The sequence below is a fragment of the Eschrichtius robustus genome, chromosome 9, assembly GCF_028021215.1.
Source record: "Eschrichtius robustus isolate mEscRob2 chromosome 9, mEscRob2.pri, whole genome shotgun sequence".
Lineage (NCBI taxonomy): Eukaryota > Metazoa > Chordata > Mammalia > Artiodactyla > Eschrichtiidae > Eschrichtius > Eschrichtius robustus.
In genome coordinates, this window is record NC_090832.1 from 27,671,922 (window position 1) to 27,691,866 (window position 19,945).

The following is a 19,945-nucleotide window of genomic DNA, read 5'->3' on the forward strand; positions in this document are numbered from 1 at the left end:
AAAAGACCCCACCCGCTGTCTACCGCCACCCTGGCGGAGGCGGCTGCTAAAGGCCGGAAGGCGGGGCCGCCAGATCATCGCGCGAGACTAGCCACGCGACTTCCCAGAAAGCCTCAGGAAACATCTTTTTAGCGGCCAGGGAGCCGGTTTAGGGCGGAGGGGTGGGCGGGGCCTGCCCATATATTTAGCGGCACCGGAGGCCACGCCCCAAATCGGAAGTGACGGAGAGGAGCTCGCTCGTTGAAGATACCTCTATGGTTTTCCTCCCGTGCTTGAGTCGGGAAATGGCCGCGGTGTAGTTACAAGGGAGATAAGTCCCGGGAACCGTGCTTCGGCGTGTCAGGTAGGCCTTGCGTTGCATTCAAATCACTCAAAGGGCAGTGTATGTCGAGGAGGAGTGAATATTGTTGAGTCTTTTGTTGGTAGTGGCGGGTTGGCGGCGACAGGAGAACCCAGGAGACGTTGCGCCGTTATTTATGCGTTTCCCGGTCAGCTTCCCTCAGGTTTTCGAGGCACTACGGCCCGAAAAGGTGGGGGTGGGGTGAGCAGCGAGGACGGTGTGCGCGCGCGCGCGGCTCCGAGCCTGGCTCGAAACCCACAGACCGCGCGGCCTTCTCATGCGCTTGCGCAGATCTCTCTCTTCAACCCTTCCCCCATTTCCTCAGCCCGGACCTCTGCGCGCGCCCGACTTAACGCTCGCCTCGCGCACGCGCGTTTCCTCCTCCCTCCCTCCGCCGCCTACGGCCCCTGAGGCGGCCCGAAGTACAACTTGCGTTCGCCTCTCCTTCGCTGGAATCGCCACCTTTCTTCCCGGCCTTTGGGGCTTTGATAGGATCACTGACGTACAGCATAGTGCCTTGGGTAGGTTAGCTAACCCCTTTCCGCGTCGTTTGAACTCCTTTTCCCCGGCTTCACGCTCCCAGTCGGTTTACGCCTTATTTTGGTTACCCTACTTTGTCTTAGGATCCTGTTCCGTTCTTCAGACCCCGACATCCGCCTGCGGCCTTCGGGGTTGCGGGAAAATTGTCTTCGGGGCTAATCTAATCGGGTCCCCCTGGTAACTCTGCTTTGAAGCGAAAGTGCACTCTTGACTGTAGGAGTTGGTGCCTAATCACGGTTTCCTAGTTTGGGCAGTGGGCCTTAGTCGATGGAACGGCCCCGCCACCCCCGGGCCTAAAGGGCATTTGTGTAGTACCCGCGAAGCCACGTCCTTTCTGCGAGAGTTTCAGCCCCTTGTACCTCGTTAGAAATGTTGCAGCCGTGATTGGTACAGTTGGTGGTATACATGGAGGGGAGTGGTGAGTTGAGGTTAAGGACTTTGCCCTCATTTTAAGTCCGTAGTTGGCTTTATTTACTTTTAAGGTTTATCTCGTCAGAATCAAGCAGCAGTACTGGCAGCTACTTTTCGACGTCAAAATTTTTTTTTAATAAAGCATTTTAGAATTGAAAAAACAGACTAAAGTTGGAGGCAGATATGACCAAAAATGATGTACAGAGATCAGCTGCTTCAGACTTGTAGCTCTTTGCAGCAGCGCCTTTAAAACATTTTTGGTATTAAAAAGCAAAACAGAATTTCTTATCTCTCAACGTGAATTTTCCTTCCGATTGGACTGTAGTTGAAAAGAAGGGTTGGGCTGCAGGTCAGACAATAAAGAACCTTTACATAGGAAAAACCACTACCAGTTTATTTGCATTATTATGTGATCCTAGCCAATTTAGGGTAAGTAATCGAATCGAAGGATCTCACTTTAGGTGAACAACCTAAATAAAGCCTGTTTACCGATGGCAGTTAGCTTTTTTAAAAAAATACCACACTTTCACTGATACATTGTGGTAAACATTGAAATCGCCCTTGATTCAGATAATTAAAATGGTGGCAAAGGAAATTTTTTAGGTAGAGCTGATTCTTGACTTGGAAGAACAATAGTATTTTAGGACTTGGAAATAGACCTGTAAAAACTTGTCACTTGGTAGGCTCAGGTCTAGTTGAGTTTATTGAATGACTTATGTGGGCAGCTACCTGTACTAGATTAACTATGTGAGTCACAACTTACAGAAACGAAGACAGTCTTTTCAGTTCTACATAAAGCTTTGGATTGGGAGTTTCCAGAAGCTACATTCAAAATCATTAGTTGACCACTAGCTGAATTCTACTGTGTAATTTACAGTGATTTATTAAATAACAAGAAGTAGGTAAGGGAATCAAGAAGTCCAAGTTATCTCTGGGTAGTAAGTGTAAATGTTTAGGTTATAGTTGTAGGTTAGCAATTTGTTCATTTTTCAACTCCAGTTTCTTAAACAGTGGTCATCAGTATTACGTCGGAGTCTTAAGTATTTAATGTTTTATTTGTTCCCAGGGCTGGAAAAAAAAACAATCTACAAACATTAATGTAGTAATAATACAGGCCTACATTTGTGTGTTATTTTGGAATTTTCAAACACTTTAATTTTACTTGATCCAGTATTTCTCCTTATACTAGGTGGAGGCCAAAAAAGGTAGAAAACTTTTTAGGGCTACATGAACCAGGGATTGGCACACCCTGGTCTAGAATGAAGGTATTCTTTCTTTTTCTCAGTTCTATGCGTTTTTGTTTTTGTTTTTTTTTTAAAGCAGGCTGACAAGGAGCTGGACAAAGAACTAAAAATTTGCAGCTAAACCTATCATTTTTTAAAGCTTTTACTTGTGGAAATTTTCAAGCACAAAGTCGAGAGAATAGTGAACTGTTATCATCCAGGTTTAATAATTACCAGCATTTACCAATTTTAATATTATTTGTTTTTCTGTTTTTAAAAAATTTTTATTTTATATTGGCATATAGGTGATTAACTGTTGTGTTTCAGGTGTACAGCAAAGTGATTCATTTATACATATACATATATCTATTCTTCAAATTCATTTTTTCTGGAGTGTTTTAAAGCAAAATTCCTTTTTTATAATGCTGGTTAATGCCATATCAAAAATATCAAACTTAAATATAGTAATCATTTGAAGCAAAATTAATAAACTGCAGTTAAGACTGTCACAGACCAGGTTTACCAATAATGATAGTTAACATTTGAGTGCATACCATGTGCCAAACTTTAAGTTGCTTACATTTATTAGTTCAATTTGTTAATTTTAAACCTATGAGTAAGTATCGTAATTAACCTTATTTTATAAATGTGGAAACTGAAGCTGGAAGAGATTAAGGTAATTTGTCCAGTGTTGGACAGCTAGTTATTGGTCAAGTCAGAATTTTGAACCTAGTCAGTTGGAGTAAGAGTCATGGGATATTAATTTTAGGATTATTAAAGATGTGAATAGCAATAATTTGTTTACAGAAATCTGGAGCTCAAATTCCCTGAGTATGCTAAAATTAAGATGGCTCAAGTATGCTTGATAGGGTAACCTAAAGAATCTCTTCTGGAGGAGCTTCAACTTGTGTATTTTGTTGAGCCCAGTTGTCTTTGTGCTTTCCATCACTTGTGTTCTAGCTGATCATTATGTATTATTCTATAAACGATAAACTCTGTTAAGATATCTAAGAACTTTTATTTATTTTTGGACCTGCTCCATGGCTTGAGGGATCTCAGTTCCCTGACCAGGGATTGAACTGGGCCACATCAGTGAAAGCCCAGAATCCTAACCACTAGGCCACCAGGGAACTCTCTTTAAGAACTTTATTTAAAAAAATAAAGCCTGACTCATTCTCTTGTGTTAACTGGTTGGTGAATCATTTGGATAAAGGTGCATGAAGCACTTTATTCTCTGTTTTTACAGTGTGTTAGTAAGTGATCTTGTTTAGAATAGAGGGAAGATTGATTTGACATTTTGAGTTATATGTGTAGGTTATGGCCACGTCAGGCATCTGTCAGGGTATCGGAGAGAGCACAGGAGATCTTGGTCAAATTCTGGATTAACTTTTTACAGTCTGTGACCATGGGCAGCCTAAAAGGGCAAACAAATATCCTGTTTTTGTCCCCAAATTTGCACTTCTTCCAGATACTTGAGCCCAAAACTTAGAATTTAGGGGCACCGTTGATTTTTCTTTTTCTTTTTTTCTTTTTTTCCAATTCCCGGTGCTTCATACCACTAACAATCTGTGAGCAAATACTGTTGACTCTGTGTACTTCCAAACCAGATTCTGGATTTGCCTCTTTTTTCTTTCTTTATTGCTACCACTTTATCCAGGCAACCATTATATTGAACTTCAACCTTCTAGTTTGTCTCCGTGTTGTTCTCTCCAAGTTGTTCATGCTCTACCCAGCAGCCATCTTAAATAATATGGTGTGACTTCCCTGATCAGACTTTCCAGGGTCTTCCCATTACAGTTAGAATAAAATCTAGACTCTTTACTCTGGCCTACTTATTGGGTGCTATTTGATTTGGTCTTTTCCTGTCTCTCCTGTTTTATCTTATACCCTCTCCTTGATCACAGCGCCTGAACCTTCTTGCTGGTCTTTTTGTCCTGAATTTGCTACGTTTGTGTCCTTTGCCTAGAATGCTTTTCTTTTCTTGGGTCTTTGCAATGTTCCTTGTCTAAGCTTAGCTTAACTGTTACCTCTTTAAATACGGTTCAAGGACCCACCGTAGTAGTCCTGCTCTTTGCCTCTTGACACATCACTTTTTTGTTTTCTCTCTTCCCCTAGCTTGAACGTAAGCTCCAAGAGAGTAGGGAACTTAATGTCTCACTTAAAGTGCTATATTTCCTACACTAGAATAGTTGTGCCTGGCTTGTGATAGGCACCTTTGTTGTAAATTCATACGAATTTTGAAAGCTTAAATTCATCTGAAAGATGGAGTTAAATATGTAGTTTATAAGATTATGAGGATTAAATCAGGTGATTTTATTTAAAGTCACCTAGCACAATTCTGGGCACATGGTTGGTAGTTAGTTTAATTTGCTGTAATTTGTTGATTTCTGTTCCTCTTTAGTTTTTGGGAGGGCAGGGACCTTTTACAGTTATGTCTCCCATAATATTTAGCACAGTGCTTTTGTACATAGATTTCATTAAAAACAAAAATAGAGGAGCAGATTACAGTCTTTGTACTGTCTTAAGTATTAATATATTATTAAATATCAATATAATCTACATTATATATTAAGTATATTGTGTGACATTTTATATATGATCATTGAGTTCTTGGTATGAATATTTCAGAATATATTCATAGATTGTGAACAAGAATGTATATCTAATCTACTAGTCTAACAGCCTACAGCCCCTTCTTCCTCACTGCTATTTCTAGTGTATATTTTCTTGGAACTTCAGAAAATCATCACTTGGAGTAAAGAGAGATTTGGCAGTTGGTTCTTCTCTGGATATATAGAAATTAAAATTAGTCTTTTAGAATTGTTTGGGGGAAGTGTTAGCTAAAATGAGCCTTGTATCACTTCCAGCAGTGAATCAGTAGTATTGGACTTCTAGGTCAGCATAAAGTTTCATAACAACGCACCAATTTAGATGATGAGAGTTTTCCTCTGCCCACTTGGGGGATTTGATATTTTTAAAACTAAACATGCAAGGACTTTTTGTTTCTGTATCCATGACCTTTTGTTTTTGCTAATTTTTATTTTGGTGTATTTCCCTTAATTGCTAAGTTCCTATTCCTCCTTCCTATCTGAAAGCTCAGATCTCTGAATCCCCTCAGCTGTAGGGTCATGGGTATTTAGGGGACATTTTCTTGATTTACCAGTTTAATTTTAATTTCTTCTACTTCGTATTTTCATTTTTACTCATTTTTCATTGGATTGATAACTTGGTAAGATTCACAGATTTTCATATTGTTTTTTCTTCATTCAGGTTGGTTTATGAATTCCTTGAGTATAGGCATGTACAATGTTACATTGTTCAGTTTCTGCTCCCCTAGTGTTTTTTGACTGTTCTTTGCACATAATTGATAATCATTGAATGTTATTCATTAGGCTAAGTTTTTCAGTAAATACTGAAACTGCTTAATAGTCTGTGCAGAATTTAAATTTATTTGCATAGTAATGGTAAATTAGGAAGAGCATTGGCTTCCAATAGATATTTGTTTCATCTACTGGCTGTTCTTTTATTGGAACATCTGTACATGTATCAAAATGCTTTTAGGCACAAAATTAGAATTACTGTGATGGCTGTTACATGAATTTAAAAAACCAGCTTCAAATGAAACCAAACTGTATGAAAGGAAGTGACTAGGAGAGAATAAGATAAATAGCAGAGCACTAAAATAAACTCATATTGTAGTTAAGTTATAAACTATAGCATTATGAATACTAACTATAGATACATGACATGTTTTGATATACCAAGATGGCCACTTATGCCAGCCACTTTGGAATTTTCTGATAGGATGACAGCATAGCTTCTGTTTTCTAAAGCCCAAATTGCTAAAACTAGAATTCAGGTGTTTGAATTAAAGGTGCTTCAGTTTCATAATGCACTGCTGCGTTCTGATTGAAACAAAAAAAGTTAAGTTCTTTTAAGCTTTTGTGGTTAAAAATTTATTTCCTGAATCAGTTTCCCATTCCATGAAATATTTAGTGCCTTTATTAAGAGCTTATTGCAGTGTTTAGTGTGATGCTTTGTAAACAGTGAATTTTTAATTTACCATAATTCAAATTCATATTTTTTTTTATCTTTGCTAGGAGTTTGAATTTAGAATTTAATTTCTCAGAACATTCTCTCCAGGAAGAATTTTACAGTATTTCAAAGACTTCACTTGACTGCTTGATCCTGCATAAAACCCAAGGTAAATAATATCCTTTTTTCTAGTTTTCAGTTTTGGCTTATTTAAGAAAGTGTGACTTCTGAACTCATGATTTAGACTGATTAAAAGTGATGTGGTCTGAAGCTCTTGGGGGTTTTCTGGTGGCTTGTATGAAGTAAGCCAGATTTTAAAAGTTGGCTTTAAGGAAAAGATTGTCTATCTCTTCTGCTTCTAGGTTGTGTGCCTGCTTCTTCTATAAACACATCTGCTTAAAGACTCAGAACACACTAAGTTATTTAAAAGTAAAACAAGACAAAATAACTCTGCTTATTTAGCTACCTCCTTTATGCATGCAAGAGGAGTTCTGTAACTTAGCTTTTTTCCCCTTATGTGCGTGTTAAGGTAATTAAAGTTGATTGCTTATTATGTGCTAAACATTGTATTAAGTATATTACATGTATCAACTTGTTTAATCCTCACTACAAGTCTGAGGAGAGTACTGTCTTTATGTATTTCTTAACTTACTTGGAATTAAGAGTGAGAGAAGACAAAGCTGGTATTTGTCTCTTTGAAGATAGATATGTTTTGTTTTGAAATAAATATTTGACACCCCTTGAATTTGTCATTTATGTGGTTTTTTGGTGAGGAAGTATGCTGACATCATTGTCTCCTCTATAATTCAGCTCATCTTAGTACTTTCAAATACTATTTCATAATACTGAGCAAAGTCTAGGTAGGTCAAATAAGTGCATTAAAACATTTTGATGGTAGGAGAAATGGTTTAAATATATGGCAATTGCAGGCTATTAAGAAAGTTTAGTTGAGTTGATTTTTATGGAAAAAAATTACTTAATTTGTATAAGTTAGTGGAAATTTGGAAATAGTGTAGCAGGAATAAAGTTGGGAGGCATATGTATATGTTTAGTTCTGTGAAGAGTAGATCTTATAAATCATTTAGTCCTGTTACTGATTTCTGTGAGGTCTGATTATTGTATTAGATACTAGGCAGTGTTTAGAAAAGTTAGAATACGGGTGCCCAAGTTCTCTTTTTCTTGTAGTTCCAAATTATCTCTTTCTTGCAGCAGTCTCTTCAGTTTATTCATCTTTTATCCTTTTTCATCTTCTCACCAGAAGGCTACAGGGTGAACTAGGCATTGTCACATAAGTCCATTTTTATTCTGCAGTCATGACTATTGAAAGCAGAGCCATGGCTCCAGCTGTTCAGACTTAGTGACCTTTATTCTACTAGGAGACTATCCATCACCATTCCAAGCAGTATTGTATACATGGAGTGGTCAATTTAGTCCCATTTCAAGGCCATAAAGCACTTATGGTGGCAGTCGGGTAGGTTTATTCTATTTTTTTTAGTATTATGCCACTTTTATTTTCTCTTTTTCAGGTTCGTTATCTGTAATACTCTGATGTTATTTATCTTTTTTACAGGAGAGGTAGGCATTTGTATTGGGCATGGAATAACATCTAACATGCTGCTGTAGTCTGATATCATTGCTCTTTCTGGCTTCTGCAGCTGCTGCCTTTTTGGATTGAGGCACATAGGTGGTGCAGTCCATAGAAATCTTCTGTTGTGTCTTCCCTATGCAGTACTTGTCAGGTGAAAATACAGTTTTAGTTAGGGATAATTGACTGTCTTAGTACTCATGAATAATGATGAGTAATATCCTTTGAGAAACTTATGTCTTGTAAATTCAGTTTGTATCTGAAAATAAGTTAAATAATTGAAACTTCTTCACTTGTATTGTGATTTTAACCTTTTTCGCTCTCATTTGTCTAGGAGAAAAGAAATGGGTCGCTCCAATTCTAGATCACATTCTTCAAGATCAAAGTCTAGATCACAGTCTAGTTCACGATCAAGATCAAGATCACACTCAAGAAAGAAGAGATACAGGTGAATTACTGTGCTTTTAATTCCTTAAATAACGGTACTAATCATATCAGCTAATACTTCAGAAGTGCTTACACAGTGGTACATTCATTAACATGTTTTATTCTCAAAGAAGCCTGTGAATGGATCTATTGTTATCCTTGTTTTAGAGTTAGTTCAGTGGGGGTCTTGGAATGTATTTCCCACAGATAAGTGGGAACTGCTTGTAATGTTAAGAGATGAATTGGATAATGTAAGAATTATTTGGCAGTAAGCAGTCTTTGCATACTGTTTCATAGTTTCTCATTTCTGACTCTGAGGTCTCAATAGGTTTATTCTTTTGTTTAAAAATGATGAACTCTGGTTGTCTTTCTTTAAGTAGCATAGAAAATAGAGACCACAAGTTGAAAATAAAAGTGACCATAATTTCATTACGAATTAATACTTGTTTATGATTTTCCTGTACTGTTTTTCTAGGCCTAACTTTTTATTATGCATGCATTTAGCCAGTGGTATTTCACTGGTGAATATCTTCCATGGCATTACATTTTCTTTTAACACTATCACTTTAAGTGCCTGCATAAAGGTACTGTAATTTGTTAGTGTGTCCTATTGTTGGTTGTCAATTTTTTCCCCTGTTTTCTGTGCCTTCATTCCTAAGTCCTTTATTTTCTCAATATTTATCTTAGAATTGAGATTTTCTTCATTGAAAACAGTGAATTTTTACTTTTTTATAAATGAGGGCTTTTTTAAAAAAAATACATTTTTGGCTTTGACACTTTACATGTTATGTTCAACCAGAAGTATTTGGGATTGTAGGATGTAATAGTTTATTTTTCTTGCATTGATATTTATTTTATTTTTAGTTCTAGGTCTCGTTCCAGGACATATTCAAGATCTCGTAGTAGGGATCGCATGTATTCTAGAGATTATCGCCGAGATTACAGAAATAATAGAGGGATGAGACGACCTTATGGGTACAGAGGAAGGGGTAGAGGGTATTATCAAGGAGGAGGAGGTAGATATCATCGAGGTGGATATAGACCTGTTTGGAATAGAAGACACTCTAGGAGTCCTAGACGAGGTCGTTCACGTTCCAGGAGTCCAAAAAGAAGATCCGTTTCTTCTCAAAGATCCCGAAGCAGATCTCGCCGGTCATATAGATCATCTAGGTCTCCAAGATCATCCTCTTCTCGTTCTTCGTCCCCATATAGCAAGTCTCCTGTCTCTAAAAGACGAGGGTCTCAGGAAAAACAAACCAAAAAAGCTGAAGGGGAGCCCCAAGAAGAGAGTCCTTTGAAAAACAAATCACAGGAGGAACCAAAAGATACATTTGAACATGACCCATCTGAATCTATTGATGAGTTTAATAAATCAGCCACATCTGGTGATATTTGGCCTGGCCTTTCAGCATATGATAATAGTCCCAGATCACCCCATAGTCCTTCACCAATTGCTACACCACCTAGTCAGAGTTCATCTTGCTCTGATGCCCCCATGCTCAGTACAGTACACTCTGCAAAAAACACCCCCTCTCAGCATTCACATTCCATTCAGCATAGTCCTGAAAGGTCTGGGTCTGGTTCTGTTGGAAATGGATCTAGTAGATACAGTCCTTCTCAGAATAGTCCAATTCATCACATCCCTTCACGAAGAAGCCCTGCAAAGACAATCACACCACAGAATGCTCCAAGAGATGAGGCTAGGGGACGATCCTCATTTTATCCTGATGGTGGAGATCAGGAAACTGCAAAGACAGGAAAATTCTTAAAAAGGTAAGAACTGAGAGAATTTAGATTATAATATTCATACTTCTGTTCTTTGAATTCTTTTTGGATTTTAAGACTAAATATTGCATTGTGATGTGTATTTAGCTATTTTTACTCATGATTTCTTTCTTTATAAGATAATTCCAAGTTGTTTTTACCTACATCTTGTTAACTTTGGAAGTGAAGTGTTCTAATAAATGTTTTTGAAGCTAATTCATATTCCTCTTTTTCATTTTATCCATTTTTAGTCCAGAATTCAGAATATAAATGAGAAATTGAGTAGCATAAAGCATAACTAATGGTTAACATGTTGTAAAAACAATAAAAACAATATAACTAACGGTTAACATGTTGTAAAAACAGATGAATTTTATAAGTGTTAGCTTATTTTGTTCTCTTTACCATTATAATGTGACCTACGTAAATACTGCAGTTATATTACATGTTCTTGTGTGCTATTATAAACAGTCCAGCTGCCAGTTTTTAACGAATCTGCCTGACTGTAGAAAAGATGATAAATGGTATTTCTTACTCAAGTAAACATTTCAAAGAGATACTTGGTTTGAATTCTAATTTCAAGCATTGCTAAAGGTTACTAAAAAGCTTAATGAAAGTGGATTGCTAAGGTAGTGTGATTGACTTACAAATGAGGGAATACTGCAAGCATGCTATTTATGGTTTGGTGCTATACAATCTAAAATTAATTTTCTTACTGAACTGATACATAGTTTCTACTTAATATTGCCAGAAGTCATCATTTTCTACTGCAAAGTATATATGAACTATTTTGTGATCTAGATAGACTATTAAATATTTAATATTAATTACCTTGAAGTCCACTTTTTTGAACTCTTATTTATATTAGATAAGTGAAATAGTCTGAGATTTTGAGTATAATCATAAGTAGAATTTTAATAGATAAGTATATTGTTTATTAGTGGTTCTTAGCCTCAGAAATTAAGCTGTGTTGTATGTTCTAGAATCTCTGTGGAAATTTGGATTTGTTAGTGCAGAATTGTGGACTATAAATAGAATAGGTTTTTGAGAATGGCTTTACTTTTTTTAAACTTTAGGAAGTCTAATACGTAAATTTATTTAAAAACTCAGTACGTAAGCTGTATGGATGAGTTTAATGCTTTTTAAAAGTGGAATCTGAAAAAGCACTTTTCAGTAGGATTTTTTCCTGTTATTACTGGTCCTGTGATATTGGGAAGCTCATTTAAGTATGCAAGTGATCTGCAATGAATGCAATCCAGAGTTACCATCCTCTTCTTTGCTTATTCACAGGTTCACAGATGAAGAGTCTAGAGTATTCCTGCTTGATAGGGGTAATACCAGGGATAAAGAGGCTCCAAAGGAGAAAGGATCAGAGAAAGGGAGGGCAGAGGGAGAATGGGAAGATCAGGAAGCTCTAGATTACTTCAGTGATAAAGAGTCTGGAAAACAAAAGTTTAATGATTCAGAAGGGGATGACACAGAGGAGACAGAGGATTATAGACAGTTCAGGAAGTCAGTTCTTGCAGATCAGGGTAAAAATTTTGCTACTACATCTCACCGGAATACTGAGGAGGAAGGACCCAAGTACAAGTCCAAAGTTTCATTGAAAGGCAATAGAGAAAGTGATGGATTTAGAGAAGAAAAAAATTATAAACTTAAAGAGACTGGATATGTAGTGGAAAGGCCTAGCACTACAAAAGATAAGCACAAGGAAGACGACAAAAGTTCTGAGAGAATAACAGTAAAGAAAGAAACTCAGTCACCTGAGCAGGTAAAGTCTGAAAAGCTCAAAGACCTCTTTGATTACAGTCCCCCTCTACACAAGAATCTGGATGCACGAGAAAAGTCTACCTTCAGAGAGGAGAGCCCACTTAGGATCAAAATGATAGCCAGTGATTCTCATCGTCCCGAAGTCAAACTCAAAATGGCACCTGTTCCTCTTGATGATTCTAACAGGTAATCCACATTGATACCTAGTAATCTGTGGGTGGGTGGTTAATAATCCAGTTAATTATTTTCTGAATGTACTTCCCATTTTCATATTCAAACCAATGGTATATTTTGTTTGTATGTGTCTGTTACCGATATGCTCCAGACCTGCTTCCTTGACTAAAGACAGGCTACTTGCTAGTACACTTGTCCATTCTGTCAAGAAGGAGCAAGAATTCCGATCCATCTTTGACCACATTAAGTTGCCACAGGCCAGCAAAAGCACTTCAGAGTCATTTATTCAACACATTGTGTCCTTGGTTCATCATGTTAAAGGTATGTTTAGTATGTTTCTTATCGGGAATTAAATTTCTCTTGCAAGTAAAAAAATGAACAGCTATGTGTAATGATTACTGCACCCCAGGGCTAGCAAATATATGTAGACTATTAAATTTTTGGAAAAATAGCACTACATGAAAGAGATAACAGTTTGGTTAACGTTAAGACCTATTTAGTAAAGTGATTTTTAATATTTAATAAAGTGATTAAAATGCTAAATAGAATTAAAACATACCCTAAAAATCTGTATCATGATAAAACATGACGTAGATTTATACAATGCTAAAAGTCTTTTTGAAATGTACCGTAATGCTATATTTGAAGTGCAGGGTGCTTACAGATTATCTTTGATTGCATGCACGTGACTTGTATTAATGTACTCTTGGCATGGATTTATGACAAAGTGGGGCAGTATCGTTACTATTATTTATTAAGAATTTCTTTTTAACTTTTAAAGAAACTTGAAACCAGTGGGGAAAAACAGTATTAATTTCCCGTGTTAATTTTGTATTAGTTAACTTGTTATAATATTTGACTTTTTTATACGATAAATAAACCAGAAAAAACATTATTAGGATTTTTAAAGGGGAAAAAAGTTCAAGAAATTTATAAGTAGGTTGGATAAGTAGTGATTCTGTGAATAGTGACTGAGTAGGATAATAATTATGACACTTCTTTAGGTCCTAGGGTTGATAAGCGTGTTCATTTCAACTGAGTAGTGATGTTCTATTTTCACTAGTATGTAGTTTTAGTTTCAAAGTTACTAATAATTTTCAAAGGTTTTAGCATGTGACTTTTTGGGCAAATAGATCTTGTTTTTATTACTTTGGTTTTGTGTTTGAAAGGCAGTTTACTGTGAAATAGTTTCTTACCTAGGAATCTCCATGGCTGTTGCTCTGAAAAGCCGTTTTTTGAAAAGTTTGTCTTTGGATGTGAGAACAACTCATAATAGCTGAAACTTGCCTTTAGCAAATTCTTTATGCATTTGATATTTCAAAACAGTGACTAGTTAATGAATTTCTTTTTGACTGTAATTATTTAAACATAGTAACAAAAGAGTTTTGTTATTTGGCTATAACTAGGTTTGTGAACCAGTTTATGACCATATTACTGTGGTGCATAGAATATGAAACGTTAACATTTTTTCTTTTTTCACCTTTTTTTGACCTGTCTCTACATTTTACAATTTATTGGTGAATTTTGAGATCAGGTTTTGATAAAATTTTTCCTTTTTCGTTTTCTTTCTTTTTTTTTTTTTTTTTTTTTTTTTTTTAAAAACTGTAGTTATGTTTCATTATTCGTATTGTGCAACCGATCTGAACAGCTCTTACTTAATATAGAGCTGAAAATGCCCAGTGATGTTTTCTTTTTCATTGTAACTAGGTCCTGGAATATGTTTTGAAATGGCAAATCCATGTTTCAAAGTAAAATAGCTGTTGAAAGATACAGGCAAAGTTGAATCTTCTGTCTTCCTGGCAAAAATGGCATAAAAACTGAGTTGCTAGCTCAAATTCCTGGGTTTCATGGAATTATGATTGAGGCACTACCCTTGTAGTGGCCGTTTCAAGTTTTAATGATTGGTTATGAGACATGTGCTGGATATTGGGCGGTAAGTTGACACAGATGTATGTTGACCTGTTAAGCAGATAGCTTGCTTCATAATGTAACATTTCATGACTTTATACGTCTTTCTATATTACATCTACAGCATATTTTGAAATGGTTTACAAACTAATCAGTATTGCTATTACTAATTTTAAAGTTGTTAAAAGAAAGACAAGACAATAATATCAAATGTGCTGTCAGGTTTGCCAAGATGCCAGAGTTTTGGAGCAATTGATTTAAAAAATATTTTTCCAATTGAAATGGCAGTATTCAGTTTTTTCTTAAATCCAGTTTTTCTTGTCAACATAGTTCTTGCTGAAATACTTTGATTAGCTTACTAAAACTAGCTGTGTAGTTATTGTAGCATTTTTTGTTTTCTGCAAATGATTACTTGAAGTTAACTTCATTGGTTCATATTGGCAAGGCTTAAGGACATTCACATATTATTCCTTTTTGTTCTGTTTGAGGAAGTGTAGTGCATTATTGAAATGGAATTAGAGACTCAATTTAATATATGTATTGTTCTTGGACTATATGCAATATTGACAGGGACCTGTGAGGAACTTTGCATCAGTTACCTGTTGAGGTACAAGAAGTTACAAGGGACAGGGTAGGAGTTCTTTGTAACACTTGGTTCTCTTCTGCTAGGTTTCTTGAGTATTTTTATTTTCTTTTCACCTGCTACATGCCCTTCTGTCACAAATGAAAATCCCTCTTAAAAGTAACGATAACTAACTGGGCAGTGTTTCTCCTAAATCAACAGAGCAATACTTCAAATCAGCTGCAGTGACCCTAAACGAGAGGTTCACTTCGTATCAGAAAGCCACTGAAGAACATAGTGCCCGGCAAAAGAGCCCTGAGATACACAGGTAATGTATACTGGGCATGTAAAAATGTTTTGATAGGAAGACACTGTGTAAACAAGTTTATGTTGGAACTATAGCCAAGATATATGGAACTACATGGATGTCATGACACAAATGAACTTTGATTTATAGCTTGAATAAATATATTTCCAGTCTTGAAAAGTTTGTAATTTACTGTTTCTTCTTAATTTTCAGTTTTATTTCGTTTAAACTGGTTGTTAGAACTTAAAATACTAATTCTTGTCACTTGCCAGTATGGAATTAAATAGTTACCACATTTGTATGTTGAGAGGGGGTTGGATGCCTAGAGTAAGTAACGCTTGAATTCGATTTACTTCCAGTAAGTTTGTAAAATAAAAATGCTTGGTGAAAGGTAGAATTGTTTTTCATGAAAAGATCGTGAACGTTGAAGTCAGACGGTTATGTTCCAGTCCTTGCTCTCTCACTTAATTGCGTTGTGATAAAAAAGTTATTTAATCTCTTAACATTAGTTTTTCCCATCTACAAACAAGAATAACAGTGCCTGTTTTGCAGGGTGGTGGTGACAATTAGTATTGATTATAAAGTATCTAATTCGGTGCTTAATACAAAGTAGGTATGGTTTTGGTGGTCACTGCTGAAGAGGCACTGAGAAGATGAAACTGACACTAGCTTAAAAAGGCAAGGAGAGGCACAGAATAAAACTAAAGATCTACTGAATCTGTAAAAATACTGGAGATACTTAACAAATAATCCTATTTGTATATTTATTGATACACAATGTATTATAATTGTATGATGATTAACACTTAAAATGATAATATCCAATTTAATCAAAACATGTTTTCCCTTTTTTGGTGGTTAAAGTAAGCTTGATATCTTAAAAGGTCAGGCTTCATTTATATATAAAAATTTGGTTGAAGCATTTTAATTCATTTTTAATAAATATAGTTTTTATTTCTTAATTATTAGGAATTAGATTAATAATCTTGCTTTGCTAAATTAGACAACTGGGAGAGAAACAACTGTCTAGTATTTTCTTTACAAAAAGGGACAATTTTAGGAATTTGTGGAACCATAAAGTTAATGTGACTACAAATAGACTTTATTTTACATTAAGGAGAATTGACATCTCTCCAAGTGCCCTGAGGAAGCACACCCGTTTAGCAGGGGAAGAGAGAGTTTTTAAAGAAGAAAATCAAAAGGTATGTTTTGAATGGACCTTTTTTTTTTTTTCTCTCATGTTAACTTCAGCTTAGTTAATGATATTGTACTAATAAGCGTAGTCTGTTTAGGCAAAATGTTCATGGATATCATCTGTCTGTAACTTGTAAATACATTGTGTATATATTTATGGTAGTGTGTATAGTGTATTTTCCTAGAAGAAATTAAGCTGACACTGTACTATATATCTAAGTTAAACCAAGAATAATTTTTTTAAATGCTACTGAAAGGAAGAAACTAGTTCTAAGAAAAGGGCAAAGAATCAATGAGTAGACAAAGGAAAATTATAAAAGCAAAGATACAAATTATATTAGGGTTTCTGTTAGAGGTGAAATGGATGAGCCAGAATAAATATTCCGTGATTTATGTGTGCCTAAATTAATATCTCTAGGTTCTTCACAGAGAGAACAAGAAGTAATCTCCATGCTACTGGGCATTTTTGATCTGGACTAAGAAATAAGCATTCTAAGAACTGGTTTACAAATGAATATTTGGAACAAAAACTGTGTCACTGTTTTTGTGGATTGGGGGGAAGAATGCTTTTAAACTTGAGAAAGGAGTCTGTGAATGACTGGAATGACTGGCGTTGGGGTCGGGGGACTCTGAGTATGGAATTCAGTCGTTAAGGGACTCTGATTAATTGATAGTTTGAAATTGACATTTTCTAGGTAGATTATATGACAGTCCATAAAAGTCTAGTTGAAATGTGGAGCAAGGTTAAAAGGGAGCAACTGTCTGTTGTAGTGAAAAAGCTAGGGAGCTTGGAAGCGTATTGCTTGGTTCCAATTCTGGCCATCACCAAGTACTGTCTTATGTGATATTAGGAAAGTAATTAGCTTCTTGGACATTGGTTTCCTAATAGGAAGAGTGAGAATACATCTGTTTTGCAGAGTTGAATAATTGGGCTGTTTTGGCATTTTTATTACTAGAAGCTGTTATTAATGGTTGTAGTATATAACCATTTTAATTAGGCATGCTATTCATTAGATAAGAAATTTAGAGCTTAGGAAGAAAGTGGTTTCTTTGCATGGGGCACATTAATCTTGGAAAACCAGATTCTGAGAAGTGAATGCTAATTTTGGCTTTTACTTGCAATACCTTGGGTTCAATGTTGGTTAATTTTGTTTTGCCCACAATTTAGTCTATTCTTGTACTCTGACAGAGTATCTTCCTTCTCTCTTCGTTACTCAGACCGATTTTGATCGAGAGGAGGGAAAATAGTGATAACTAATGGAAGGACAAGAGGATATGACATTGCTTTTTATCCTTTATCTTCCTATCTGAGTGAACAATTAACATATATGTAGTACTATGTAGTTTATATATATATATATATGTATGTATATGTATATATATGTGTATATATATAGTTTGGCCTTTACAAAATACTTTCACTTATATTATCTTGTTACTTGTGGACTTGGTAATAATGTATTACTAGGTGAATAGGAAGGTTTTTGCTCTTGATTAGATTTTTCTTGTTACAGTGGGAGCAAATAGGTGAGTAGTTGGTATCATTTGGAGATATATTTATAGTTTTATGAATGTTTATGAACATTATAGCTAGACTTCCCAGAGTAAGTACTTCTTATTGTTGAATACTAGCAAGGATGTCCACATTGCTTAGCATCTTACTGATGTATAATTTTTCTTCATTCCTAGATGCCTCTTTTCCATCTTCCTAAATTATATAGTATTTGAAAAAGCAATGGAACAAGAAGGAGGTGAATTGTGACCCAGTTAAACTAATGTCCGTTGCAATACCTGAATTGAGAAAGGGCAGTATATGGCCCAGATACTGAGTACAGGATTGGGAATAATATCTTTCTGGCTTTGTTTCTACCCTTGTTCAACCTCAGTTGGTTTCATTAATCATATTACACTTGCATGTTACGGAAATTGCAGAATACTTAACTTTTGAAGTGGTTTTTATTGGGTTGGTCAACTTACATGGGAAGAGCTTGATGACAACGAGGTTTAAATAATGAGAACCATTACTTTAGGATCCCTTAACTTTATAGGCAGATGGCTACACCCACAACTGAGTATAACCTCTATCATTGTTAAACTATATAAAAAACCATTTTGAAGGATGAGGGATGATAATGAGGATGTGCTGAGTGGAAAAGTAATTGTATCATTTTACTGTATGAAAGTTTATTATGGATTGCTTTGAACAAAAAGCATTGACATACTATGACATTTTCAAGATGATTACCTTTTAATAATTTCCCCAGTCTCATTATACTTGTGTACACAGATGTTTAGTGAAAACATCAAGTACGTTTTTAAACAAAACTACATATGGAAGTAGTATGTTATTCATTCTTTTCTGATACTAAAATGCCAGCTTAGAAACTGGCATAAAATTTGGTTGTGTGTGTATATATATATATATATGTGTGTGTGTGTGTGTGTATATATATATATATATACATATATATATATATGTATATACACACAGACACATACATACATACACGACATATATATGTATTTTTTTCCCTATCGTTTCCCTGAAATCTGTATTTTACATCTGTCTTTTATAGGGAGATAAAAAATTAAGGTGTGATTCTGCTGATCTTCGGCATGACATTGACCGTCGGAGAAAAGAAAGAAGTAAAGAACGGGGGGATTCCAAGGGCTCCAGGGAATCCAGTGGATCAAGAAAGCAGGAAAAAACTCCAAAAGATTACAAGGAATACAAATCTTACAAAGATGACAGGTAATTGTTAAAACTGTCTGAGTTAGGTTTTAGCTTCTAATTAGCCTTTAATAATTGTCAGCTTAATTGCTTTCAATTTTGACTGTGTAATCGAATGTTTAAATTTAAACAATTAAAATTATTTGTTTTACAGCAAAAATATATTTGTCTTTTACACGGCTTATGGTGGATGAGGACAAAAACTTTGGAATAGCAAGCTAACACTGAAAAAAAAAATGACAAATTAATGTGTCCTATTATCCAGGCTACATCAGGAGGTTGGACTTCAATGCAGTGCATTTCTAGAAACAGTTTGTGTAAGAACTTTGGTTCGTTATGCTTGATTCCGCACTTTTTCAACTCATAACACCCAGAGTACAAGAATTTTAAACTGATGTCTAGTGGTTTAACATGGGAGAGATGGGGGGGAGGAAGGACTAGTTTTTTTGAAATGGCAATTTTCAAAGTAATGTTTCCATGGATACTGTTAGAAGTGGTAAGAGTTATCGCAGGTATGACCTTTTCGGGTGTTGCATTAGAATCATGTAAAATTGATCATCATAGAGTCAAATAAATAATAGGAGTACTAAGAAATATTATAGAAGATTGTTTTCCTTGCTATTCATTAGGTAAATGGTGGATTTTACTTGTGTTTTTAAATTTATGACTGGTATTTGTAATATCATATGCTTTTTTTATTTCAATAACGGAGTTATGGCCTAAACGATATCAACTGTTCTCACGCAGGGTGTACAAACTGCATTCATTTTGAAACATGGCCTTAAGACCATTCTTACTTTTTCCTACTCTTCTCTTCCTTTCCTTAAAATAAAAATAAGTTAAAAATATTGAAGAACTGAACCTTATTCTTGAAGTTTCCAGACTGCTAGTTTCTAACTGGCATGTCATACCATGTTTTTCAGTAGTGATGTAAAACGAATATGGAAGGAGAATGGAAACAGACTATGTCAAAGT

The 19,945-nt window shown here is 35.5% G+C and overlaps 1 protein-coding gene across 5 annotated transcripts in view; it reads left to right on the forward strand.

Annotated features, from left to right (window-relative positions):
* The first annotated feature begins 225 nt into the window (after nucleotides 1-225).
* Nucleotides 226-19,945, forward strand: part of BCLAF1 (BCL2 associated transcription factor 1) — a 30,011-nt gene continuing 10,291 nt past the window's right edge. For 2 of the 5 annotated variants that reach the window (XM_068550873.1, XM_068550875.1), the window contains exons 1-9: nucleotides 226-343; nucleotides 6,615-6,718; nucleotides 8,469-8,582; nucleotides 9,425-10,333; nucleotides 11,615-12,280; nucleotides 12,420-12,589; nucleotides 14,961-15,066; nucleotides 16,163-16,247; nucleotides 18,816-18,991. In XM_068550873.1, the coding sequence (XP_068406974.1) occupies nucleotides 8,479-8,582; nucleotides 9,425-10,333; nucleotides 11,615-12,280; nucleotides 12,420-12,589; nucleotides 14,961-15,066; nucleotides 16,163-16,247; nucleotides 18,816-18,991 (2,216 nt within the window). In that variant the 5' untranslated portion in view covers nucleotides 226-343; nucleotides 6,615-6,718; nucleotides 8,469-8,478. Of the gene's footprint in view, nucleotides 344-6,614; nucleotides 6,719-8,468; nucleotides 8,583-9,424; nucleotides 10,334-11,614; nucleotides 12,281-12,419; nucleotides 12,590-14,960; nucleotides 15,067-16,162; nucleotides 16,248-18,815; nucleotides 18,992-19,124; nucleotides 19,288-19,945 lie in introns of all 5 variants that reach the window. The other 3 variants (XM_068550874.1, XM_068550876.1, XR_011074917.1) reach the window with 2 other exon arrangements.